Source organism: Anarhichas minor, unplaced genomic scaffold, assembly GCF_050575085.1.
Source record: "Anarhichas minor isolate MPS153535 unplaced genomic scaffold, ASM5057508v1 ptg000018l, whole genome shotgun sequence".
NCBI lineage: Eukaryota > Metazoa > Chordata > Actinopteri > Perciformes > Anarhichadidae > Anarhichas > Anarhichas minor.
This window is the reverse complement of record NW_027466464.1, coordinates 11,012,657-11,037,796: the sequence shown is the minus strand read 5'-3', so window position 1 is coordinate 11,037,796 and position 25,140 is coordinate 11,012,657. Positions and strand designations below refer to the sequence as shown.

General features: G+C 46.6%; 1 protein-coding gene across 1 annotated transcript in view; it reads right to left on the bottom strand.

The window, feature by feature from the left end:
* Nucleotides 1-2,873: 2,873 nt before the first annotated feature.
* xirp2a (xin actin binding repeat containing 2a) overlaps nucleotides 2,874-25,140 on the bottom strand; it is a 40,102-nt gene continuing 17,835 nt past the window's right edge. The window contains exons 3-10 of the mRNA XM_076095056.1: nucleotides 20,832-20,989; nucleotides 16,948-17,085; nucleotides 15,713-15,799; nucleotides 14,340-14,409; nucleotides 13,885-13,988; nucleotides 4,224-13,347; nucleotides 3,079-3,212; nucleotides 2,874-2,990 (exon numbers count right to left, since the gene is read on the bottom strand). Coding sequence (XP_075951171.1) covers nucleotides 3,118-3,212; nucleotides 4,224-13,347; nucleotides 13,885-13,988; nucleotides 14,340-14,409; nucleotides 15,713-15,799; nucleotides 16,948-17,085; nucleotides 20,832-20,989 — 9,776 coding nt within the window. The 3' untranslated portion in view covers nucleotides 2,874-2,990; nucleotides 3,079-3,117. The remainder of the gene's footprint in view (nucleotides 2,991-3,078; nucleotides 3,213-4,223; nucleotides 13,348-13,884; nucleotides 13,989-14,339; nucleotides 14,410-15,712; nucleotides 15,800-16,947; nucleotides 17,086-20,831; nucleotides 20,990-25,140) is intronic.

The following is a 25,140-nucleotide window of genomic DNA, read 5'->3' as shown; positions in this document are numbered from 1 at the left end:
TCCTCTGCTCGGTGTCTCGCGCTGCACGCTCGTGGGAGGAGGAGGGGGGGGGGGGGGAGGCTGCTGCGGCCGACCGGAGGAGAGGAGCCGTCCAATCAGCGGGCGTCTGTTCAGAGGGATGACAGCCAATCGGACGCGCGGAGAGTGATGCCGCTTTGTTTATTAACGGAGATTGACTTTCAAGCAACGGAGCGACCGGCTCGTCGCGCCTGGGCGATCTGATGGCATCCGGGGGCGACAATAAAAACCCCACGTCCCGGTTTAGCTGCACGGGGGAGGCTTTCAAGGGAGCTGGATGATTGACAGGTTCCGTAAAGGACGGCCTCATTTTGATTGAACACAATTAAAGGGAAGGTTCATACTCTGTTATGATGGAATGACTTCACACCATGCATTTGATGTATCACACTTAACTAGCGCTGACGAGTGAACTCTATGATGCAACTTTGTTGGATTCTGCAAAAATAATTATTATAATCACAATAATTGCTGTTAAAAGTTTAGGACAGGTGACCGGGTATTACTTTAAATGCAGCATTTTGTAATTGTTTGGCAGGAGGATAAAACAATTTTAAAAAACATACAAAACAGCATCTACTTTGGATATTAAATGAAAATGTTCCGGGGTGGAAAAAAAAGAAACAGCCCAATTAAAAAAAGATGCCAAACTGCATTTCAGGAGAGGATGCAGAGTTATTGAGGCAGCAACAGTGCTTCCCCAACTTAAAGGAGCTGTCAGCACAAACGCAGCGTCATGACCCGAGCCATCACTTTCCTGACACTAAAGTAGGTTTTTTGCCGGTGTAATTAGTGCGTATATTCTCATTGCAGCCAATTACCCCACGTGTTCAAGCTGTAACCATGAAGAGGGGGGGATCTGTCAAGAGGTGACAAAAGCCACCTAATGGAAAAATCTGTAACTCCTACAGCAGGCCGGCTCTATCACTGAAAATCAATACGACCTTTCGCCAGAGAGATCTTAGCTGGACAGTGTTTCCTCGGTAGGTCATATATCAAAATGGCCGGCCTCACAAAAGGACGCTCAGCTAAGCACTATTATGGTCTGTGCACTCACTGATTAAAAACTCATACGTTGTCGCGTTTGCGAAGTTTTATTTCAACCAGGAGACATGACAGAAATAACAAAAAATAAGGGAAAAACCTCTTTATTCAGGCACAAAAAAGAAAGCTGGCGGACATTCGTTCAGAGAAAAACAGTTTGTAATTAATGCACTTATTTGAAAATATAGCCTTTTGTTTAGATCAGTCGGCAAAAATATAGATATGCATACTAAGTAACAGGAGAAGAAACACTCTCTGCACACCAGGTGCATTCCATCAAACAAAGCTAGATAAAGTAAAAGAGCAGTCTTAAAACGCAGTACAAAAACACTGGATTCAATCGGAGCAGTTCATCTCTCCATGGACATGAGATGTGAAATGTGGTCAACGCTGTGTGATTAGCTGAAATGGGCCGAGGAGTTCAAGACTCGTCGCTGTCGTCGTAGTATCTATTCCTCTTGATCTGCTCCTCCACTGTCAGGGCCTCCTCGTCATCGTTTGGGGCGACGCTGTCACTGCTCTCATCCTTCCGCCTCACGTCTCCCGTTTCACCCGAGCCCTCCCTCGCCTCTGTCCCGAAATCCAAAAGGTCATCCAGCGCCGACGCCGACTCCCCGAAGACGCCGGATGTGAAATCTGATAGCAGGCCCGAGCCGCCGCCGCTGCTCAGGCCTGCGAAGATGTCCTCGAGGAAGCTCGATGTGCTCATCTTTGGCTCGCTGGCCTCGCTTCTGAAAGCGAACGCTCCCTCGGACAACTCCGCGAAGGAGCCTGCGTCTGAATGGCGGGCCGTGGCGTCGGCACATTTGGCACCCGCTGGCACAAAAGCGTCGTCCCTCTGTGCCAACTGCAGCACTTCGATTGGCATCCATTTAGATTCCTCGCAGTGATCGGATTGGAAGAAATCCGTCGTATCCGTCAGGAAGAGCGACTGGTTTCCCTTTCCCTCGACCTCGCTCAGCCCTTGAAACAGGATGTCATGATCCAGAAGCATCTGGCCGTAATTATTGTTATTGTTGGAGTTTGCATTCACAGCCCGTCCCCCCGCCTTCTCCTCATCTATTAAGGTGACCTTTACCGCCTCCCCATTGTTCATGCCGTCAGTATTTCCTTTATCTCTCTCCTCCTGGCTTTCCTTCTCACCCGCTGCACTCTCTCTCTGCCTCTCATGTCTATTCACTATCACTTCCTCCACCCTTTCTGCGCCATCCTCTCCACTCTCCCGCGGTACTTTCGTGCCTTCCACAGCTCCGCCCCCGCCGCCGCTCCCCGGGCTTTGTTCCTTCTCTTCCACTCCAGGCCGCACTTCAGAGTCCATTTCAGAACCCACTTGTGCCACGGCCTGGGAGCCCCTGTTTGACTCTTTAGTTTCTCGAGTGCTGACTGCTGCCGGGGAGGCCGGAGCCTCTGACTGAGCTGGAGTCTCTTCGGGCTTTTTCACTTTCTCCCCTTCGGGTCCATTTTGTACTTTGGCTGCGGGGTTATCGGTCTCCTTTAATGAAGGCTTCACAGGCTGATTTAGGTGTTCCTCTTCCTGAGCCGAGCCCTCCTTAGGGGGCCATGAGGGCTTCACCAACTTCAACTCCTCGATAGTGTAGGATTTCTTTGGAGAATCTGATTGAGGAGGCCATACCACAGAAATCTTAGTGGTGAGCTTTTTGCTTTCATCTTCTGGCTTTCTCACGTCATCTTCCCGAGTAACTGATGTGCTCTGAGCAGTGGGAATTCTGGAATCCATGACTTTCTTCTCAGGTGACGGGGATTTGACTTTGGTCTTTTCAGCTGTATTGTCCTGGTTCTTATTATTCCATAGTTCTTTGTGTGGTTTCTGTCCAAATCCCTCGTCATAATTTCCTTTGGATTTGAACAGTTGCGTGTAGTGTGGCTTGCAGTACATTCGTCCATGGAGAGAGGCATAGTTTCCAAGGCTGTAGAGGAAAGGAAGATAACGAGGGGTTAAAGTAGTGCAAAGGAATCACGGGAGAAGAATGCGTCCGCTCTGTGAAATGGCGTCACCTTAGTTTGCCGCTGCAGTGCTCACAGCGAAAGCAGCTTCTATGGAAGTTTTGTTTGTCTGCGAACAGCGACTCCATCGGGTACACCCTCTTGCGACACACCTGGCACAGCTCGGACTCTGGAACTCGAATTTTCTGCAAAGAAATCAGGCAACAACTTTAATTTACAGGCTGGTCACTTCCTTTTTATTTCCGAGGAAAATGTGCTGGAAAGAACCAAGAAGTTGGTAGTTAATTAATTCCAATGAATTGCCTTGAACAGTATTTTCCTCTTTTTTTTGGCTTGTGACCTTCAAATTAAGCAGTGTGTGTATAAATAAATACTAAACAATTGTAGGAAAGTCAGAATTGGGCCTGTTTTATCCCTTATAATGATCTTGTGACCCCTCCGATTTATCTCGGGACCACGTTGGGGCTCATGACCTGCAGGTTGGGAACCACTGACCAATAGAGTCTTTAAAGCATGACACATGAATAATGAATTCATATTTACTGGGGTTTAAACAGAGCAATTCCTATTTCATCAAAACTACGGCACCACTTTATGTTACGGTCCACATATTCACTGTTAACTAGTTGCTTATTAGCATGCGTATTAGCTCTTTATTAGTCATAAATGTGTTTAATTGTCTAAAATGGTTTGTCTTTGAAGGAGTGAGAGTGATTTTCATAATTACTCCAAAAGCTTTGAAATGTAATTAATTCTATATTTCAAAATGTTACTTTGGAATAAAAGCTGAATCTCCAACTGAAGAATAAAAATTAAACGGATTGTTTTCTTCTTGCTCGAGACATTTCAAGCACTTCTCTGCGTCGCACACCCAGGCATTAGAAATATGTGTTCAATATGTTGCCAGCTTCACGCATCGGAAGAGTGAATAAAGAGGACAAAGTGCAACCTGCGAATATTAAACACTGACGGCACCTAAACAGGATGCAGCTCCAAGCTTTAGTGTGAATAGTTCAAACAAAGGAAAAACACATCAAAGGAAAATCACACCATGTAAATAACAGTGTCAAACCAATGTTAATGCTTCTTTTCTTTCCACACGATGCAGTTGATGCCTCAAACTTCTCACACGCAAAGCACGTTAAAACACACCGCCACGCCCGTTTAGTATCCTCATGCCGCACAGCTCGGTTTACCCGTCACGACGGTTGCCTGCTGGTGCGTTACGATCTGCGAGGTCCTCTGCTCCGTGACACTGAAACCAAGGTTCTGGAAAACTCCTTGGCTCTCGGCCCAGGAATGCTGGAAGTTCCTCAGCAGTTCCTCGGTGGAGGCCTCGGGTGGCACGTCGACCGTTTGCACCGCGCCTCTCACCACGTCGGCGTAGGACGGAGGGTTGCCGCGGGTCAGGGAGCTCCCGGAGCACATCTCGCTCGTCGAGTCGTCGATGCTGCAGAATTGCTCAGTGACCACTGTCGTTTCCGAGTGACCCGCCACCTCGGTGTGGGCCGATTGGGGTTCTCTTCTTTCTATTTGTTCTCTGAGCTCCCGGGCTGCCTGAGAACTATGCTCTCCAGTCTCAAACACATCCGTTATGGCTTTTACGTTGAACGAGGGGATTTCGTCAGTTCTTGGTGTGTCCTCCGAATCCTCTGTATCACTCCCCAGCCTCTCCGTGATGACAATAGGCTCTTTTCTTGCATAGACTTTTGGTTGTGGAGATTCAAATCTGTTCACCAGCTTAGAGAGATCAACTTTTGGGAGATCCTCTTTCAGAAAGTCTATCGTCACTTCCTCAGCGTCAAGCCCCAGACGTTCAGGGATGTCGATGGGATCCCTCCGCATGTACATCCTGCTCACCTCTGCCTTCTGCGCCTCCTCGAAGAAAGACTTTTTATCCCTCACAGTCATCATGGAGTCCACCATTTCCACAATGTCCACCGACCCTTCCTCGTGTCTCTCTATCGGAGTCCCCCTGTCGCTAAATGGGGATGATTGCTCTCTTTCTGCTGCAATACACTCCGGCATCGCCATGGGCGGCGGCGGGGTCATGCCGCGAGAAAGCTTGGAGGTGGTGTCCCTCAGTTTCATCAGCTTCTCGGAGCGGCTCAGGGTGGGGGACGGCGTGGCCCTGCTGAAGGTGGATGTGGGCGTGTATGACTTGCGCGGAGGCGGCGGAGGTGTACCGACTGACCTGTAGGGGGGTGGAGAAGGGGTGACTCTGAGCGGCGAGTCTATCCTCCTTGACTCGATGCTTATAAAAGTCGGAGACGGAGTGCGGATGCTCGCTAATGGTGAGCACACCCTCTGATCAGCCTCCTCCCTGAGCTCCTGGTGCACTTTTCTCTCTTGAAGTGACTTTTTCTCTTCCACCAGCTTCTTCTCACTTTTGGACGAGCCGATACTGATCTTCGATATCTTTGCAGTCGCAGCGCTGTGAACGCTCTTGTCTGGTTTTGGAGGCATTGGCGGCGCTTCTTTTTCGTGGCCCTGCTTTTCCACGGCCTTTGAGCTCTCCTCCAAATATATGAACTTTGCATGACAAATATTTCTCACATAGGCCACCATCTCTTTCAGCTTTTTCTTACTTTGCTGTTTAGCAATTTCACTGAAATTCTTTTTCTCATCCGAGCCCATCGCCCAGTCAGGGAGTTGGCTTATAATCATCCTGACAGCGTTGGAGTCTATTTTGCTTGGTGTGCCTTCGAGCTCTTTCATTTGAGCGAGCAGCTTCTGCATCACATTACATTTCTCCAAATCTGTGATTTCTTCTGAATGAGCCTCGTCTTTATGGGCTATTTTCCCCGTCCCTTGCACAGACACGCTCTCGGGCTCACCTTTTGACTTCACTGCCTTTATCTGCACTTTATTCGCTTCCGCTGCTTGTACCTTTGTTTGTTGTTGCATGTGAACGGCCTCTTGTCTCTGAAAGCGTTGCTGTACCACACTCTCGGTCACCACCACCTTCTCGTGCTGAATGTGCTCCGTCTTTATGCTCTGCTGACTGTGGGAGACAGATGCATGGCCTTGTCCTTGATGAGTTGCTGCAGATGTTATCTTTGCCAGCTTAGGCATTAAAGCAGTAACTGATGGCGACAGCTTTACGTCAGTCTCATTCTTTTGCACCTGCTTTCCCTTTTTAACGTGAACCTCCACCTCAACTTCCTTTATAGGTGGGGTCACATGACTTTTCTTCTCCTTTACTTTCATTTCGGTTTTCATCTCAGTTCTTGCGGACGTCAGCTGGTTGCTCTTCTGATTCACTTTTGTTTCACTTTTCTGTGAAACATTACTTTTCTCTTGCTGTAAATGCATTTCACTTTTCTCCTCTTTCGGCATCTTAAAGGTTTTCACCTTGAAACTCGGAGTTACCTTTGGAATTTTAGTGGGTTGAGAGGGACTCACTTTCCCCTCCTGTGTCGGAGGCGCATTACTATTCTTCACATCTCCAGCTTTCAATGTGACCGCAGTCTGGCTTTGGAGATTTACATTTTCCTGGACAGCACTGTGTGTGGAAGCGACAGACCTGGTGCTGGATTTCTTAATAAACTGCTGCTGCTGCGTGACTGAAGAAGTGACCACATTCGAGCATGACTGGTTTTCAATATGTGAGGCCTGAGAAACAGAAACAGTCTGCTGCTTGTGTGCGGTTTGAGTCTTGTTAACGACATCAGTTGAGGCAATTTTTTCGGAGAGCTGGCTGGCAACATGTTTTTTATCCACGGAAACAATTGACGATCCAGATGCTGATTTCTTATTTAAAACTGAGATCAAGGGTTTGCTCAAAGGGATCTGGGAAGGGGTTTTCTTGGCAGGCAATATTCCTTCTTTGGAAACAGTTTTAGCTTCTTCGCTCTTTGCTTTTGATGCTTCCGTGGCCTCTTCTGTCTCTGTGCTCATTGCTGCATGAAGCTCAGGACTTGCAGCAGAGGAGGGTATCTTAATTGGTGAAGTGGGAGTGGTGACATTACTCCTCGCCATTTCTTCTGCCTCCATTTGTTGGCGGTACTTTTCCTCTGCAAGCATGAGAGGGGTTTTAAATTTGCGAGCATAAGTTTTAGGCTTTGCGGCTGGAGTGGGTTCAGGAGGTGGAGGCAGTTTAATAGGAGGGACAAAGCTTTTTTTAGGTGGCTTTGGGCTCTCTTTTTGCATTGGTTTCACAGCTGGGATGCTTGGTATTTTTGTTGTCGACACTGCTGTTAATTCGGACTGAATCTGCTTGCTTGTTTCAATTTGTTGGGTCGTTTCCTTTCTCACTTCCTGAACTTTAGCTCCTTTACGCTCCGTTGACACGGTCTCTGCTTGAGCGGGAGGGAGCTGAGGTGGTGGTGGTGGAGGAGTTGGCTGCTTTTTCTGCCATTTGGGTTTAATTTGTACCGGCTGCTTCTGTGTTTCTGGTTGCTTGGGCACTTTGAATAAAGGCTTTCCGATCGGTTTGGCCAGCTTTGCAGGGGGAGACATTGCGTAAAGCTCTTGCTGTGAGGGAGGCGGTGGGAGAAAATCTTGGCTGGGTAGAGGCGGAGGAGGAGGGAAAAATTCAAGCTCAGACTTGCATTCCATGGGAGGTGGAGGTGGTGGAGGTGGGAGGTCGCTGTCCTCCCTCATGATAGGAGGGGGGCATGCTGGGCCCTCCAGCACCGGCGGGGGCGGGGGAGGGAGGGAGAGCTCCGACTCTGAGGGTGGAGGTGGTGAAGAGGGAGGAGGGGGGAAGTGAATCTCGGGCTTCGCCTTTTTGATCACACCTTTCCCTCTCATGTCAAGGTTTCGGTAATCACTCTTCTCATTTTTCATGCTGTGCTTCTGTGTGAGCGCCTTACACTCGGTTTGCTGCTTTTGAGACATTTGCTCCGATACATTTTGCTTACGAACGACAGTTTTCTCCGTCACTGTAGTCTGCACCTGTTTGATCGACTTTGTTTCGCATACTTGCTTGTTTGAAATACTAGTCTGCGATATGTTCTGCACCTCTTTGATCACATTCACATCAGACGCTTTGGTCTCCGTTTGATCATTATTAGTCATTTGTTTATTCTTTATCATAATAGGCTTAGGAGCTTGTATTTTTGGTGGGGGCAGCACTTGCTGCTTCTGTTCTTTCATGCTCTTCTGGTGAGAGGCCCCAGTGGCATTGTCTGTTTTGGATACAGTAACAGAGTGGGCCTCTTGAGTTATTACCTGTGTTTTCACTGCTTTGCTTTCGTTGTGCCTCTGTGTGTGCTTCTGTGACTCACTGCTCTGAGAGAGCTTTTTCACAGTGGGGGCAGGATTGACTGCTACACTCTCACTCTTGTCTTCATGTAAGCATTCATGCTCCGCTTGCTTGACAGTTAATGGATTCTTCACGGGCACTTTCGCTTTCTTAGGGGGATGCATGCGTTTGGGATGCGAATATTGTTTTCTTTGCATTAGATTCTTTATTGCCCCTTGAACGTCCCCTTTCAAGACTTCCTCCTTTTCCAGCTGTGTTGCATCCTGTCCTTCATAGAGACATTTTATAGATGTTTTCACGTCTCCTTCGATGCTCCCCCTGCGCTGCAGTCTGGGAGAAGTCGTTGGCTCTAGCAAGAGCTGGATCGTGCCTTTAACATCCCCTTGTTCGCTCACTTGATGCTGGTAAGTCTTTTTCTCACTCGTTGCCTCGTGTAAACTTTGCATGGCGGTGTAGATATCCCCTTTGAGAATCTCCTCTTTTTCGACCTCTTTCACAGCTTGCTTAGCCTCTTCCAGGGACTTCAGGGTCCCTTTGATATCACCTGGCACTAGATCTTCAACTGTAGCTTCCGTATTGGTGGTTGCAGATTTCTCCAGTGACTCTAGAGCACCTCTGATATCTCCCCTGACAATTTCAGGCTTTTCCATTTCTTTGGCTTGATGCTGGGCCTCCTCCAGAGACCTCAAAGTAGTTGGTATGTCTCCCTTCACCACCTCCTCTTTCTCTATTAAAACTTTCTGATTGATGGCTTGGGTCAGTGAATCCATGGCTGCGTTGAGGTCACCTTTGACAATATCCTTTTTCTCTAGGTTTCTGTAGGTAACAGCAGGCTCCGTCATAAATACTTTAACATTGCTGTGTACATCACCAGGCACTATATCGTCTTCTGCCACTGTGCGACCAATCTGCTGTTGATTCTTCCGCAGCAAGATCTTTGTCTCCTGAATGTCACCACCTATGATATTCTCCTTTCTTACTTCTTCCTGAGCTTCACCGGGTTCGTACTGAAGCTGCTTCAGATAATCCAAGGCTCCCGACTCAATGCATGTGGAGTAAAAGCTGACGTTACCCCTTTCCGTTTCTCCGACCCGTATCTTTTTAGAGTCTTCTCCTCCCGAGTTGGAGAGAAGACGATGAAGCGTTCTGCTCACGTTGCCTTGAATGATATCCTCCTTTTCCATGCTAGCCCTCTCCCCTTTATTCAAGAGGGAGTAGATAGTCAACCTCACGTCTCCTTTCTCATCCTCTTGAATCAGAATGCCACGCTTGGAGGAGCCCTCATTCTTGAGCAGATTGTTTACGGCCTCTTGAATGTCACCGCGGACAATTTCCTCTTTCTCCACATTGATTCCCCTTTCCTGGTTGAATAGCTGCTTCACTGTGGTGTTGATGTTGCCCCGCTCCTCACTGTCAACAGTTATCCCCCTTTCAGTGATCTCCCTGCGGTTCAGGAGGTTCATCATTATGTTGCTCAGATCTCCTCTGATAATCTCTTCTCTTTGGATTTCCGGAGCCTCCTGATTCATGAGTTTGTACTTAGCCATGCGGACATCGCCAATCTCATCTGCCTCAAAAAGAACCCCTTGTGATTCCACCATTTTCTGACAGTACAGCTCCTCAAGTGTGTCTTTGATGCTTTTACCCATTATTTCTGTCTTCCTCATGCTGCTCTCGTTGAATTCATGGAACGGAGTGGTTTCAAATAGCCATGTTGTCGTCTTCACATCGGCCTGTGGGATTTCTTCCTTTGTGGCAACAAGCTCTGTGTCGTCAGTCTCTTTGATACTGTCAAGGGGCTGCTTTTCAAAGAGCCACACAGACTGCTTGACATCTCCTTTCATTACTTCCTCTTTTGTCACTCTCTCCATGCCATCGTACTCTGCGCCTTCACCGCGGATCTCGTCAATTGTGCGCGTTTCAAACATCCATGTGGCAGATCTGACGTCGCCTTTTTGGATTTCGCTCACACTAACGGTTCTGATGTACCTTTGAGACATCTCATCAGTCTCAAATCGCTGCTTATTTGTCTTCACATCACCGCCTTGGATATCAGCAATTGTTTTCGACCTGACTTTTATTTCCTCTGTAATTTCATCCAGAGGTTGTGTTTCAAACCTCCACCTCGCAGTGCTAACGTCTCCTTTGTTGATACCTTCCTCAGTCACAGCTTTGATAACATAGACCTCCTCGGAATCTCTAATTGAATCCAGAGGCTTTGTCTCGAACTGCCATCGAGCCCCCACCACATCTCCTCTAATGATTTCTTCCTTGGTAACTGTAGTCACTTCATGATAATGTCCCTCTTTGTCACAGATTGCGTACAGCGGCTGAGTTTCAAACATCATGGTGTAATTTTTCACGTCCCCCTTCTCTACTTTATCTCTAAAGATACTCGTGATTTTAGAAATATCAGTCTCAGTGGACTCCTCTTTAATCTTATCCAGAGAGTAGGTCTCGAAAATGAAGCGGCCCTTATCAACGTCACCGCCCTGAACGTCAGTCACAGTGCGACTTTCCTTCGCCTCCGCTGAATCGTCACGCATGGCATCGATTGGATGATGCTCAAACATCCAGGTACAGTTCATCACGTCTCCCTTCTGGATGTCCTCGGTCTGCTGTGTCTTCAGCCTCTGCATTGTTTCCTCAGAGGTGGAGCTCATAATGTCAGAGGAGCGATTCTCAAAGATGTACTTCATCCTGGAAACATCGCCTGACTGGATGTTAATTTCTGTAACCCTTCTGAAAGAACCAACGTCCTCACCTGTGATATTTTCCAGGTTCTCGGTTTCAAAAAGGAAGCGGGCGAGCCGCACGTCTTTTCCTTGGACGTCGTCTTGCTTTACAGTGCAGGTTTTCAGAATGGTCTCAGACTCCGTATGATCACGTATGTTGTCAAGTGTCTGGGTCTCAAAGAGCCAAGTGCACGTCTTGACGTCACCTTTTTGAACTTGCTCGACGTCAGCCTCGCTCTTTTCCACCTTTTCATACAGAGCATCCATCGGCTGAGTCTCAAATAGCCACCTGCAAGTCTTAACGTCCCCTTTCTCGATTTCAATACTTTCCTTAGATGTATGTTCTTCATCCTCAACATGACAAGATTTAATGGCATCAAGCGCTTGAGTTTCAAACAACCACTTGGCCGTTTTGACATCCCCTGACTCGACCTCCTGCTTGGATATACCTTTTATGATCTGAAACTTATTGATACTTTCATCAAACTCATCAATCGGACGTGTTTCAAACATCCATCTGCAGCTGCGCACGTCTCCCTTCACAATCTCGTCACGCCTCACGGTCCTCACCTCGTGGTAATGGCCAGAGCTGTCTTGCATAGCGTACATAGGGGTGGATTCAAAAAGAACTCTGTTGGATCGGACGGATCCACTTGTGACACCTTCAACTTGAATTTTCTGTGTTCCTTCACACTTACTTAAATCCATACTTTCAAACCTTTCTTTATAATTTGTCACATCTATTTTGTCCAGAGCTTCGACGTTCACCGTTCTTGTAATCTCCTTCTTCTCCTCCCTTATATTTTCCAGTGGCTGGCTCTCAAAGACCCACTTTTGATGCCTCACGTCACCCTTTTCTTCTTCAGATGCAACCATTTTCTTAAGTTTTCCCACTTCGAGCAGTTCTTTCAGATTTTCCATAGGCACTGTTTCAAACAGATGTTTGGCTGATCGAACATCTCCTCCTACAATCTCCTCTGAAGGTAAAGGTCTAGCATTGGCGTTGTCTTTCAGAGTATCCATAGCCTGAGTCTCGAAAACCAGACAGTGCTTCCTCACATCGGCACCAAGTATGTCTTCCTTTTGCTTCCTGGAACTCTCCCATTCTTCATCCTTAATGGTGTCAAGGGTCTTGGTCTCAAAAAGCCACCTACCTTTGTTCACACCTACTTGGATGTTGTCCTCCATGGATATGCCACATATCAGCTTCACCATCGCAGGGTCTTTGTTAATGATATCCAGAGGCTGTGTTTCAAACATCCAGCGTGATGTCTTGACGTCTCCTTTCTCAGTCTCCTCCCTGCGGATGGTGGTGATCTCCAGCATCTCTCCCGAATCCCCCCTGATGACACACATGGGCTGGGTCTCAAACATGCGAGTGGTTGTCTTCACATCCCCTTTGATCTCCTCCAGCTCAGACTTCAGGTTCAGGAAGTTGCTCTCCTCAAATGTTTCTGTTTTACCCAGGGAATCCAGATGCTGGGTCTCAAAGAGATATCTGGCGGTTTTCACATCTCCGCCAGTGATGCTTTTGGTGACGACAAAGTCCGTCTCCTGCTCGTCTTCTTGGTAGATCTTATTCAGATAATCGAGTGGCTGCGTCTCAAAAAGCCACGTGGCAGTGCGGACATCCCCTCTCGCGAGATCAGTCGATTTTTGTGACTCCTCAGTAGAATCGGTCGCCTCTGTCCCCAGAGCATCAATGGGCTGAGTCTCAAACATCCAAGCTGTGTGTCTGACATCTTTGCCGGCAATGATTTCCTGCTGGGCGATATTCCCCACCTCGTCTTCATCTGGGTTGTCGTCTTTGATCGTATCGAGCGGCTTGTTTTCGAACATCCAGCGCATGGACTGCACTTCGCCTTTGAGGATCTCATCCCATTCCAGGTACTCTCTGTCAGGGCTCGAACACTGGCTTGAGCCGGTGCCGTCATTTTCAAACATATAGCATGCCTGCTGGACGTCTCCCACCATTTCCTCGCTTTCCAAGTCTTTCTTTTCTGCTTCGGTGAGCTCACTCAAGAAGTCCTCCTCGATGTTCCTGCGGACTTCTGGATTGATGTGCTTGTAGATGCGCTTTAGTTCGGCTGTACTCTTGTGTTTAAAGTACTGCTCCTTAGTAACAGCGTGCTTATGTTGGGAGGCTGGCTCCTGAGGCTGGGAAGAGACATAGTCGGGGGTTTCCTGCAACAGGTTCGAGGGCGGAGGAGGGAAATGATCTGTCAGCCCATAAGCCATTAACGAGGCAGAAGCTACTGATGAGGCAGTGTGAGTGGCAGTCTTTAAGGTGGAAGAGGTGTCATAGCTCGTCATGGTTGAAGCTTTGGAGGACTGATTCACTGGTGCCCATTGAAACTGGTTGAAATCCACATCAACCTATGGTTCGTAAGTGGTTTTGGTTAAGGACAGAGGGAAAGTGAGGGTTGTGTTGAAGATAGGAAATTGAAATGTTTTACGTCATAGAAAGCACAGAAAAAGGATAGCTTTGAAATACAGAGTGATATAGGAGATGAAGTATCATTATAAATGTTATTTCTATCATTTGTGCAGCTGAATCAAATTTATCTCGAAGCACTAAATAACAAACCTTATTTGGCTGTAAATATACAAATACAGACATCTTCAGTCCATCAAACCAGACATACTCAGTTAATCTAATTACTGGCTTGAGCATCACTTCAACTGCAGACAGTATTGTGCGTTCTTGTTTGGGTTTTCTCTTTTTACACTGGGAAAAAAAACCTTGGATGTGTAATAACATTAGGTCTTTTATCCAATCCAATTTATTCTCCATCAATTTATAGCATGCGCAATTTCCTTTTGATTATTTCATGATGTGGCCTCATCCTCATACTGATACATCATGAAAAAGCCAAACTATCTTCTATTTAGATAAATAGACAGCATCATTACCTTAATTTCCTTGGCTGGTGCGGCTTCCTCAATCGTTTTTTCATACTGCTGCTTCAAAGACCGAGTGGAAACCTTTGGTAGGTCCTCTCCTCCAATGAGCATAACTGAATTAGACACAAGAAGAAGGCTGCCTCATTAAGTCATTCGCAGTGAGGGAGCTCAGGGGGATTGGAAAGAGAAATAAATCATTTCATTAAAAACCTGAGAAGTTTTCATTTTCTGAAACCATGCAGCTGTGATTGCCCAATTTCCACTATCCAATATTTTACCTTCCTGACTCTGCCCTGATTAGATTTGCTGCTATGCACTGAATAGAAAATCATCTGCACTCCAACTCATTTTCATAGCTCATCCCTTATTCAGCTGTAGTGGGAACAATCATTAATATACAGGACACAAGCAGCGCTGTGATAAAAACGTGCAAATTACAATTCGTAAGCCATGTGCGGAATAACCTGTTTCATTGTAATGGTTCCCGTAACTGGCAGCCACGTTGTTCTGGTGCACTCTTTCATCATGGATCACCTGTGAAAAGAAAAATCATTTGTAAACTGGCAACTGCACTGCAGACCCCAACTGTTTTCAATCAGAGAGGCGTTAAAGGCTTAGCATGAGGCAAATTTTCTACACAGGGAAGGACAGAAAGTTCGGAAATAATCAAAGAACTGGGTTTATTAGCAGCCTGTCAGGGGCGAGATGCCGCCACACAGCTGGTGAGAAATGGTGAGTTTAACAGCTAGTACCTCTTTTTGAATCATGCTTTTTTTTTTCTTCTAAAGAAAAATGACTACAGCAACCTGAACAATAACATGTACATATAATAACAGTCAATGTATATTGAAAAACAAAGTGTTCTGTGTGTTAAAGGCATGAGAGAATGAGGGGCAACTAAAATACATGTGCACTATATGTGCTGGATGGTATCAGGCCATTCACCTGTAGCTTTGCTGGAGTGAAAAAGATTCTATAGAAAACGTAATATTTAGTCTAGATTTAATTTTACCAACTTTAAAGCTGAGTTGCACCGACAATGATTTTAACTTAAAGAAAGAAAAGATGAAGAACAATTCAATTCAAACCTCTGTAAACATCAGTTTAGATTTGACTCCAAACCTAAATTAAACGTTAAACACTTGTGGAGGTTTAACTTTAAGAATCGCTGCCTTTTTTAAATGGATTGAGAAAAATAATAAAGTTAATGGACAGACTCAACCCAATAGAGGTTTATGACGCTGCTGCTGAATTTCTCCCAAGATACCGGTTCAGCAAGGACACTGCTGTGGAGCTGAACACTCTTTTATCCTTAATGTGAAAAAGGTGCTTTTCTTCCTGTGCCGTTGTCGGTTTTATAACTTTTCTTATTTGGGCATTTTGCTTCATTAATTCAGCCAACAAGTTTTTCTCACAGGAGAAATTACAGCTTCATCATGAGCAACGTTATGCTAACTAGCTAGCTAGCAAACAATGTGATGTTTTGAAAACTGATTGAAGGCTTTTACGGGACATTAACGTGTTCCGTTACCGTTTTCAACAGCTGCCGTCAGAGCAACCACGGACGCATTTGGCTTAGAGTCAACAGTTTACACTGTTAAGTTGTATTTACTTAACGGAGATTAGCAACAGAGCTCTTCTTGTTTTTAAATCTGGATTTACTCATTTTAATCCTAGTTTTGCTCAACTCCGTTTGGAGCTAATCCTAGATTAAGCTCAACCTTGTTGGTGCAACCCAGTCTATAAGTAGACTGTTTCTCCAGAAGCCATTTCTCTGCAGGTTAGACTGAGCCCCTCGCAGACATTCCGATACCCTTGTTGTGCCCACACCCAGTACCTCTTGTTGATTGTGGAGGAGGTTTGCGGTGGGGACGACCTCTCTGACACTGCTTCTCACCGTCACCTCTGAGGAGCTTGACGTCTCCTGTCAAACAGAGAGATGGAGGAAATTTGAAATGGAACGAATGGTTTCCTATTAGGGAGAAAGAACTAAGTTTAAACTCCACTAAAGGACGGTGTCAGAGTTGGAGAAGGAAAGCAATAGATTACAAAAACACAACACTACATGTGCTATTTTCCTCCTGTGAGATTCATGCAAGGAGATGAACGAGACATCAAATATTTGAGCTTGTATTCGCTGCTGTTGACATGAAAGATACATGGAGGGTGTGCTCTGTACTTCTGAAATCAGAATAACAACATCTTGCCCCCCGATGTACAACCAGTTTTATAAAACCGGAGCTCGGATATTACACCGGTGAGGGAAACTTGAGGCGGAAAGTGGTTTGCCGTTGTGGTGCAGAGGCAATACCTCCATCAAACAGACACTTCCCCTCATGAAACCCCCTCTGTAACATTTAGCATTCAGCAAGGTCCGCGTGCGCTCGTTGAATCCGCTCTGCTTCCCCGCCTGAATGAGCAGATGGGGGGGGGGGGGGGGGGGGGGTTGACAGGGCTCCAGCCCCCCCTGTCAGAGGCTGCTCACGCGTTCAAGCATTTCCCTCACGCGCTCGATGACAGCGGCACATATTTTGAGCAAAGTTCAAGGTGCCCCTCTTTGATCTGACCTACGAGAAACGCCTGCCGGCCACAGCGGCCAAGTTTTTTTTTTTCCAATAAAGCGCTACACTAGAATGTAAATCACCCAGTGGCATTTATAGGTGTCTCACTTTACGCAGAGCCGGTGAACAAGAAGCCGCAGCAGTGCTGTCTCTTCCGTGTTGCGTTGACTATAAATAGGAGGGACAATAAAGGCCACTTTCATCTATTGTTATTGCTCATCTCTAATAATGATCCATGGAGAGGTTTCATGTACAATACCTGATGTTATCATCACATTCATCCTCATTGCAGAAGGTTTTCTTAAAAGAAAGTATCATCTTGTTGTGATTTTGGCGGCCCCAAAGAGCACCAGAGCCCCTTTAGAAAACCTCTCATTTTACTGCCCCACGCAGTCCTGGTTCTGGTTCAGCAATACGGCCCGGGTCTCAAGCAGTAGGGTGTCGGTGTTGGCTGAAGCTGAGCTAGTTTCCGGCGGTGATTTGGGTGGAATCGGACGTCATCCATTCTCACCTGGACAGATCTCTGCTCGAAGTGGAACTGGGCGACGCTGGACTGAGAGGACGAAGAGGCAAACTCCTGGCTCTCGAACTGTTTCTTCACACTGGCCAGGCCTCCGGGCAGCGAACAGGCCTCTGACTCACTCATCACCTATCAAGAAGAGAACAGATGGCGTGAAACACACCAACGCGTTATGGATTAAACACACTGTAAACCTTCATTATGTGCGATATCAGGAGATTGAAATTGACCCGAGGCAAGCTATTCTCTGCTCTCATTGATTGTGAATATGCTATACATTCCCTTATGCTAATATGAAAGTGAACGCAAAGGCATTATGCTAATGGTTTGAGAAGCGTTGGTGTTCTTTTAAACGTGACATGAATGCTGCGGGGGAATAAGATGGTTCCTCTAACGCTCCTCTGGGAGGTTTGTAATGTATTGTAATGTACCTGTGATAATACTGAGACACAAGAAAGAAGGCAAATGCAGGCAGAAAAGAAATAAAACCTAAACTAAATTTCTGGCAGAAGTTTGAAAAACAGCAAAGATGGCAGACACCCAATTTTAATGGATTCATTTTTCCCACATCCAACCTGCAACAGAGAAACATCAATAGACAGCTCAGTCTTTCAGAACAGTCAGTTTAATGGAACTGAAAAGCTTTTCGGTACTTTTACTGGGCTACGGGCGGAATTATTCCTTAAACCTGGAAAGCACAACAGCCTGTTTTCTTTGCAGAGAGGAGGAGACGTTCCACACCTCATCAGTGTGGAGGATGCGGTCCTCACACTACCACATCCGGCCAAGAGTGCACACTGACTATTTGATGCAATAATCTCCTTTTGGAATTGTCAATTACTTTCTAAATAAAACATTTATATGAAGGATTCTGCATGCAGCCTCTGGGGAAGTGCAATGTATATGTGAAGCTCTCTGCTATATGTGTGTGTGTGTGTGTGTGTGTGTGTGTGTGCCACCCTTCCTTTTTAATGCAAATAAGAGGTACAGGGCAATTTGCAAGTTATTGCAGAGGAGTTCAGGTCAGCAACATTTTATGGCAGGGCACCATGTTATCAATATTTGACTACTTCTGGGTACAATAGCTGCGTTGATGTAACATAAAATCAACATCTCATTTAAATGACTTTATGTCCTCAGAGCGTGTGTTCTTTAGACGGGTTCAGCAGGGTTTACCGGTGCAAATAAGTACTGTATGTTCTAGTGCAGATATTAGGAGAACAACACATTCTCACAACCAGTCAAATATCGACCCCTGGTCAGCAGCCCGATAGCTATGACTCTCTCGGTAGCCCTCTAGTGTCGGGGACGGCATGTTTCCGCTCCTTAAATGCTTAATGTCATTCAAAAATAAAGTACACAGGAAACACGGATAGTGTCTTTTCAAAATAAACTTGTGTTCACAAAAAAGTACAGTTTCCGCTCCTTACATTGATAAGGTGTCTTTTCAAAATAAACTTCTGCTTTCACAGGAAACATAGTGTCCTCTCATTACGTGCATAAACTCTTTTCAAAATAAAACTGTGTTCACAGGTAACACAGTTTTCTCTCATTGCATGCATAGCGTCTTTCAAAATAAACTTCAAAAGTATGCTTAATTCATTTTTAGGTTTACTTACTCAACAAAGCTACTTGGTTAGTTTTATGAAAAGATTGTGGTTTGTGTTAAAGCAGTATGTTTGTTATGTAACTGGAGTTAAGTACGTATGTTACGTAACCAAACTAAGGTAAAATAGGACATCTCGGACTTGGTTTCACACAGGACACAAACAGCGGTCTCCTGGGTGAAAGTCCTCTGTGAAAGTCCTGTATTTGTTCGACCAAACCATCCACCCAGACCTCCTCCTATCAAGCTCTATATACTCTGTCAGTTGCTCTGACTGTCTCGTGACGGGGATAGGTTTGCATCGGAGTCAGTATAAAGCCTGGTGCGTCATACAGACACTAAATGCTGCCTTGTGTCAGACGCCGAGGTTGACCAAGCTGACCAAGCGTCAGTATTTGACGAGTTGGGAGTGACAACGGGGTGAGGAGACATAGCTGCTGGATGATGGACTGGACAGACTGAGCGGTGTCCATCAGGGGTCCTGCTATCTTTAAACAACTTGCCACATGTGTGTGGACATGCAGACAACAGCTGCAAAGGTACAGGGGAAAAACAAGACCCGCCCCCCCCCCCCCCCCCCCACACACACACACACACACACATCCACATTCAGCTGTCAGTAGGCAGTAAGGTTGGGGCGGTTGCCACACCGTCAATGTTTAATAGTCTTAGCTATTGGTATTAAAACTACAAAATATAAAGGGTTTATTGAATTAGTCTGCTGGTTGTTATTTTAAGCATAATTATGCGTCGTAAAAAGTAACAGGCCTCTTGATGCGAGTGACGCTAGAAAAGCACTCTTGTGTTAACAACAGCGCTCATCTGCTCTGAAATGGCTGTGAAACTTAGCCTGGAGTGGCTTGTTCCTCTACCGACCTGTGACCAGCTGACAGTTAATGCACTCACTCACAAAATCAAATTACGCCGCAATGTAGGGGACAACTTTCAGTTATTAATATTATTAGTCTCAATTGGGTTTTTTAATGTTTAAATACTTTATCTTAAGTTTTTCAATTTAGCTTTAATTCCATTGGAGTGCTTTGGAGACTACGGTAAAACAGAGAAGGCAGCTGCTGTGTCTCGTCATGCGCAAAGACCCCAGAAGGTGGCAGGTCGCCCTCTGTTAGCACAGCACAGTGTGGCCTCGTGACTGACATGCTGCACATTGATTATTTATCACCTAACGGACCAACAGATTCAAGGATTGGAAGCGAGGTTTGGATCACTGCATTTGGCTCTGAAGCTGAGATGATCGTTAAAAAAACGGGGGATTTATAAAATATAAAATAAAAAGGACAGAGGACAGAGGACAGAGGACATGGGGGTTTCGCAGTGTCAAGCTTTTGGTTTGGTGTTCAGACAGTACCCTCTGTACAGACTTTTAAACATTTGCCCCTCCCACATCTTGCACATGACACATGTTCAGCAGCTTGTATTCCATTATATCTGCACAAAACCTCCACGTGGTCCATCAGTAAATAAGGAAGGAGCTGCTGTGCCCTGTAGCTGTGGAGCGCAGCAGAGAGCAGTAGGGCTTTGCTTTAGATACCGAGCTGACACACTGCAGTGGCCTTGGCTGGCTAACTGCTCACACAGTTAAATCATTGGGTTCATAAAGTGCATGAAGGCACTTCAAAGCTGCGGGGGCCTTTTTGTTCTTGGTAATGACCAATGACTCAGGGATATTCACACGGGTTATTGTGTTTAATTTAAGTGTGTAGGCGCGCTGGATGTTTTTCTCTCTCTACCGATGCAGTTAAAACGACACAAGGGTGTGTGTGTGTGTGTGTGTGTGTGTGTGTGTGTGTGTGTAGCTCTCCTTACGCCATGTGTGTGTACGCCATCAGTAATTCTACTTTTAAATGGCATATATATTTGGAGAAATTGTCTGAAATTGTCTAACTTTACGTTGCGAGATGAATGACATCTCCTGCTGAAACAGCAGCCCTGTATGAAATGACTGTTACATGACTCCCCCGGCTCCCATCCACACTCTAGAGGACTGGTTTTCCCATCCAGTACTGAGCCTTATGACACTTTGACAAATAATGCTTCCATCCCACCAGATGCCCTGCGGCCCCCTTGTCCGTTTTTCAACTAAGTACCTTACAAGCGAGACAGCGTTCAGTGACAGCACATTTCTACTTTGGGGAGAATCAACTGGTCATAAACATCAGCGACGCCACAGTGTCGACATAATAATTAAATCTAAACATGTCTGTGACTGCCTGCCGTCTCTCCTTACGCCCACGTGGAAGTATCGTCTTACCGCGGCAGAGGAGGAACCTCCGGTTTCCTTCTTGGACACGGCGGCCTGATACATCGCCAGCCGCTCTTTCACCGACACCGGCTCGCCCTCCTGGTCCTCGGCGCTCGGGGAGCTGTCCTCCGGATGTCCTGGCGTGGATCTACCTTCGCTGCCTGCAGCTAACACAAAGAAATGAACCTTACACAAATATCACACCGACATTGACTTCATGAAAAGGAAATAAACACACGGATACACTCAATGTAGGTGGCGTCTAAAATATTACAGCTTTTACTGCCGATGTTTTAACCAAATGTGGCCGGAGGCAAAACACGAATACCGAAGCGGAATACACATCAACCACAAAGCACTACTGTACGATGCTTCATATTGCGCGGCACGTCCCTGCGGATAGCCAATTAGAGAAGACCAGTAATTTTACATTTGACTTCTCTGTGCCACAAAGCATCATTAGGCAACATAGAAGGCTCCATTAAGGCGCAGCATACGCCCACACCGGACCTTTTGGCTCCTGGTACGTTCTCTCTCTCGCGCTCTACGGGCAGCAACGCCGTGGGATGAGAGCAGACCCAAAATAGAAATGATTCTCTCTCATTATGTGCTCTCGCTGTAACCTTTTGACATCTTGAAAGGCCTCCTCCTTGTTGTGTTTTCCCACTACATTATTGCATATATCTTCTCCACATGTACGCGAGCTTCAGAGTGGAGGTTCAGCGCGAGTTCTACTTCAACAGTTTGACAGCAGCTGCTTCTTATTAAATGCATATGGATCGAGTGAGGCCCTCTTGTTGCTGTGTTAGGAGAGAGATTAGTAGCAGATTCAGTGCTTAGTGGTGTAGCACACACTGTTCAATCTGCCTTAACGCTTCTCTAAATCCACTTATATGACTACTCTGGCTTGATATAGCCCTCTCCTGGTAGCCTTGTAATCTAAATGAAGAAGTCCACCACCCTTCTTTGCGCCATCGACCAATAAAGTTGTGTAACAGTAGGAGCTGTTGGCTCTGAAGTGTTTGCTCATCCTCTATTCCCATTGGGAGTTGTAGTTAACGTTTGCCCTGAGGGAGCAGAGAGAGAGAGTCCAAAGAGGAGGAAACCTATCGCAACTTATTAGCCGCGATGAATCATCCGATTTGATTTAACCTGCTGTCGTCGTGGCATCTCCACAAAAGAGGAATGAGTTACAGCCAGCAGTTAATGCTAAAACAGTCTTCTGGATAAACTGTGTGAACTTACTGTTCCATTAGCCACCTAGCTAACCATTGTACTTCTGACCTCCAAGGGCTCCAGGTGCACCACACCAAGCGTAAATAAAGAAAACATGGCTGACAGTGACAACGTGATGTTTCTTTGGCATGTGTGCCCCAACCCGAATGCCCCTCCACATTGTTAACTTTCAGGTAGCTGGTTGGCGACATATTTGGATACTTGTTTGAAGGTTTACCATTTACAGAGTGCGCTTCCATTGTTGTGTATCGTCAGAGAGCTGCTTCTTTGTAATGAAGGAGTTCAACAATAGACGAGTGACCAAGCTCCTATAAAACACAGTTTGGAACAAAGCACGGATGAATGTCGTTGTGCCACTTACGGGTGTGACCTTAGTTCAGAAACGACTGACAAGAGCACGCTCTCCTCATCCCACCAATTTTAGCTTTCTGCTACGTCCGGCATGTTAGTGTAACCGATAACCCGTCAGACAAATAGGCTGCCCGAGACGGCAGCATCTGAAAATAAACATCCTATAAATACGAGTCAGAAATCCAACACCTGAGGCTGACGTGTCGCCCAATACCGGCTTGATGACAGAAACACAAGGATAATGCCCTCATTTATCACCAGAGACAAACGTCTACGTCACGGTCTGGATCTGTCGGAGACGTGGGGCGTCTGATGCTCGAGAGCGGTGACACCAGTGCTTTGGATATCTCTGGCTTCTGAGAAGGGAATGCCGGATGCAAAGCTCCCATAGCATGGAGCTGAGGCAACCAGGGCTCCGAGGGGAGGAGGGGAGGGGAGGAGGGGAGGGGGGAGCGCTGACTGGAGAGCCTTTTTATAACCGGGCTCTGTCTGCAGCGTCATGTTCCAGGGAGGTTTGAGGAGTGGAAGTGTGCGTGAGGGAGTGGAAGAAAGAGGAAGGAAACAAAGTAAAGGCACAATTGAAAGAACTTCTAATGAGATACGAGATGTTTACTATGCTGCCACTAATTAGTACTGGCACCAACGGATGTTTAATTAGCATTAATAAGAGCTTTCTCATTGCCCCAATATAATGAAGGCTGTTTACAGTGTGGTATTGATATCAGATACAATAAATGATTTCTGCTTTTCATGGACAGCATATTGAACTGCTTAGAGGCACAATAACTTCCACACTCACTATTATTTTCTTCCTCTCAGAGTATTAGCTTCTTATCTTTTCAAATCACGGCGACGGCACAAGTGATGGCACCCGGCTGGGGGGGTGTGGGGGGAGGGGGTAATGGGAGCGAGAGAGGCCGGGAAAAGTCAACGGGGGAGGGCCATGCTGCTGCCGGTGTGCGCGCGACTCAGCGGCTATATTGAGCCGAGCCGGGGGGCCGTTTGACCTCCCCGTCACGGCCCTTCTGGCCTGCGTCAGAGCGATCAGACGCGTGGCGGTGCTGCACTGCCGGCTGGAAGTGAGGAGGTGAAGGGCGGGAAAGAGAGAAAGAAAAAGAACAAAGGGAGTCATTTCAGAGCTTAACCTTGCAAAGGGTGAGGCAGCGTGGCTTCCGAGCTCAGAGCTGGATCGAGGCCCGCAGATCTGTGTCAGGCAGAGGCCGTGCCCTAATCACAGAGGTGTCACCCTCTCCTCACAACGAACCCTTAAGCAACCCAATTTTCCGTTCAGTACTTACTGACCAGAGCTTTTGGCTGGTAAGGGTTTTTCTCGAGGAGAGCCAAATCGAGCTACACTAATTGAAATGTCAGCCGTGGCGGGCGATTTCTTCCACACCGAGGAAAGCAAAACAGGCACAATAATTGAGCTGTCAAATCTATCAAAATAACTTCTTTACGTGGAAGCCGGATCGCCCTCGGGTGCTTCCTTGTGCTAGTCTAAGCACTTTGTCTCCCGATTTGCAACGCTTTAAGAATATGCAGGATCGGATTGCTGCCGGTTATGTCGGGTGGAAGGAAACAGGAAGGGCCCATGCATGTTTTATGACAATCCGAGCCGAATCCTGGAAACGTACCACAATATCACTTTACGGGGCTCCAGCGCCTACCAACCAAAACAGCCCCCTCCACTTCATCTTATTTCCCACTTTCACCCGAGATGCCTCATGTTTGCGCAGCCGGGGGCACGTCAAACCCGATTGATTATCAGCTAAAATGTCATCCACCGTTTCCAATTTGTCTCCTACCACTTGAGCTACGGTGGAAAATCCCCCTGAAGAGTCAGCCTCGAAATACTGATAGTCCCCACAGATAACTTACCTTCTTTAACTGTGCGTAGGCTGCTCTGCACGTCAAACAATACAATCCAATAGATAAAGGCCTTGGATCAGCAGAGAATTTAAAAGTCGCCCAGCGTTGACCCAACACAGAAAGCAAATCCCAGGCAGAGACGGACAGCGAGGCTTGGAGACCAGCTCCAGCAGAGTGCTCAGTGAGGCCCAGGCGTCCAGCGACAGCTGATTTTATTTTAGAAGTCCCCTTTGTAAATAAATAGGAGTGACTTGGAGGGGGGAGGAGAGGGGAGGTGGGCTGGCCTTTTTTTAGAATGGAGTATCGAGGTACCCAACATGCCCTTAGCTTTATGTCACAGTAGTCTTATGGACACAGCCGTCCCACGCCGCGAGGCACTTGGTACATCCTTCATGTTCGCAGAGAGACATTTGGCATTTGAAATCACTGCTCGTTAGCGTGGTAAATATCATGGCATTTCATGATCCAGGACACACAGCGGAGATAGATGTCACACGCATTGCTTAATAGGCAACACACACACAATCACACGGCTGCAGACACACTCTGGGAAAGTGAGGGGGGCTATACTTGTGCTGTATATATCCTATGACATAGTGACATAAGGTATGATACTCAGATTCTCTTTAAAGAACAGTTCTACGTTTTAGGAAATATGCCTATTCACTGTCTTAGTGGTGGAGCCGGGAGGTGATTAGCCTAGCTTAGCATAAAGACTGGAAGCAAAGTCTGGCTTCGTCCATTGTTCAAAACGCACATCAGACGGCACCTCTAAAGCTCACAAAATGAAACGTCGTTTGTTTAACCAGGACACAAACAACAAGTTGGCTTCACAGGAAGTTACTTCACCGTTTGTTCGCTA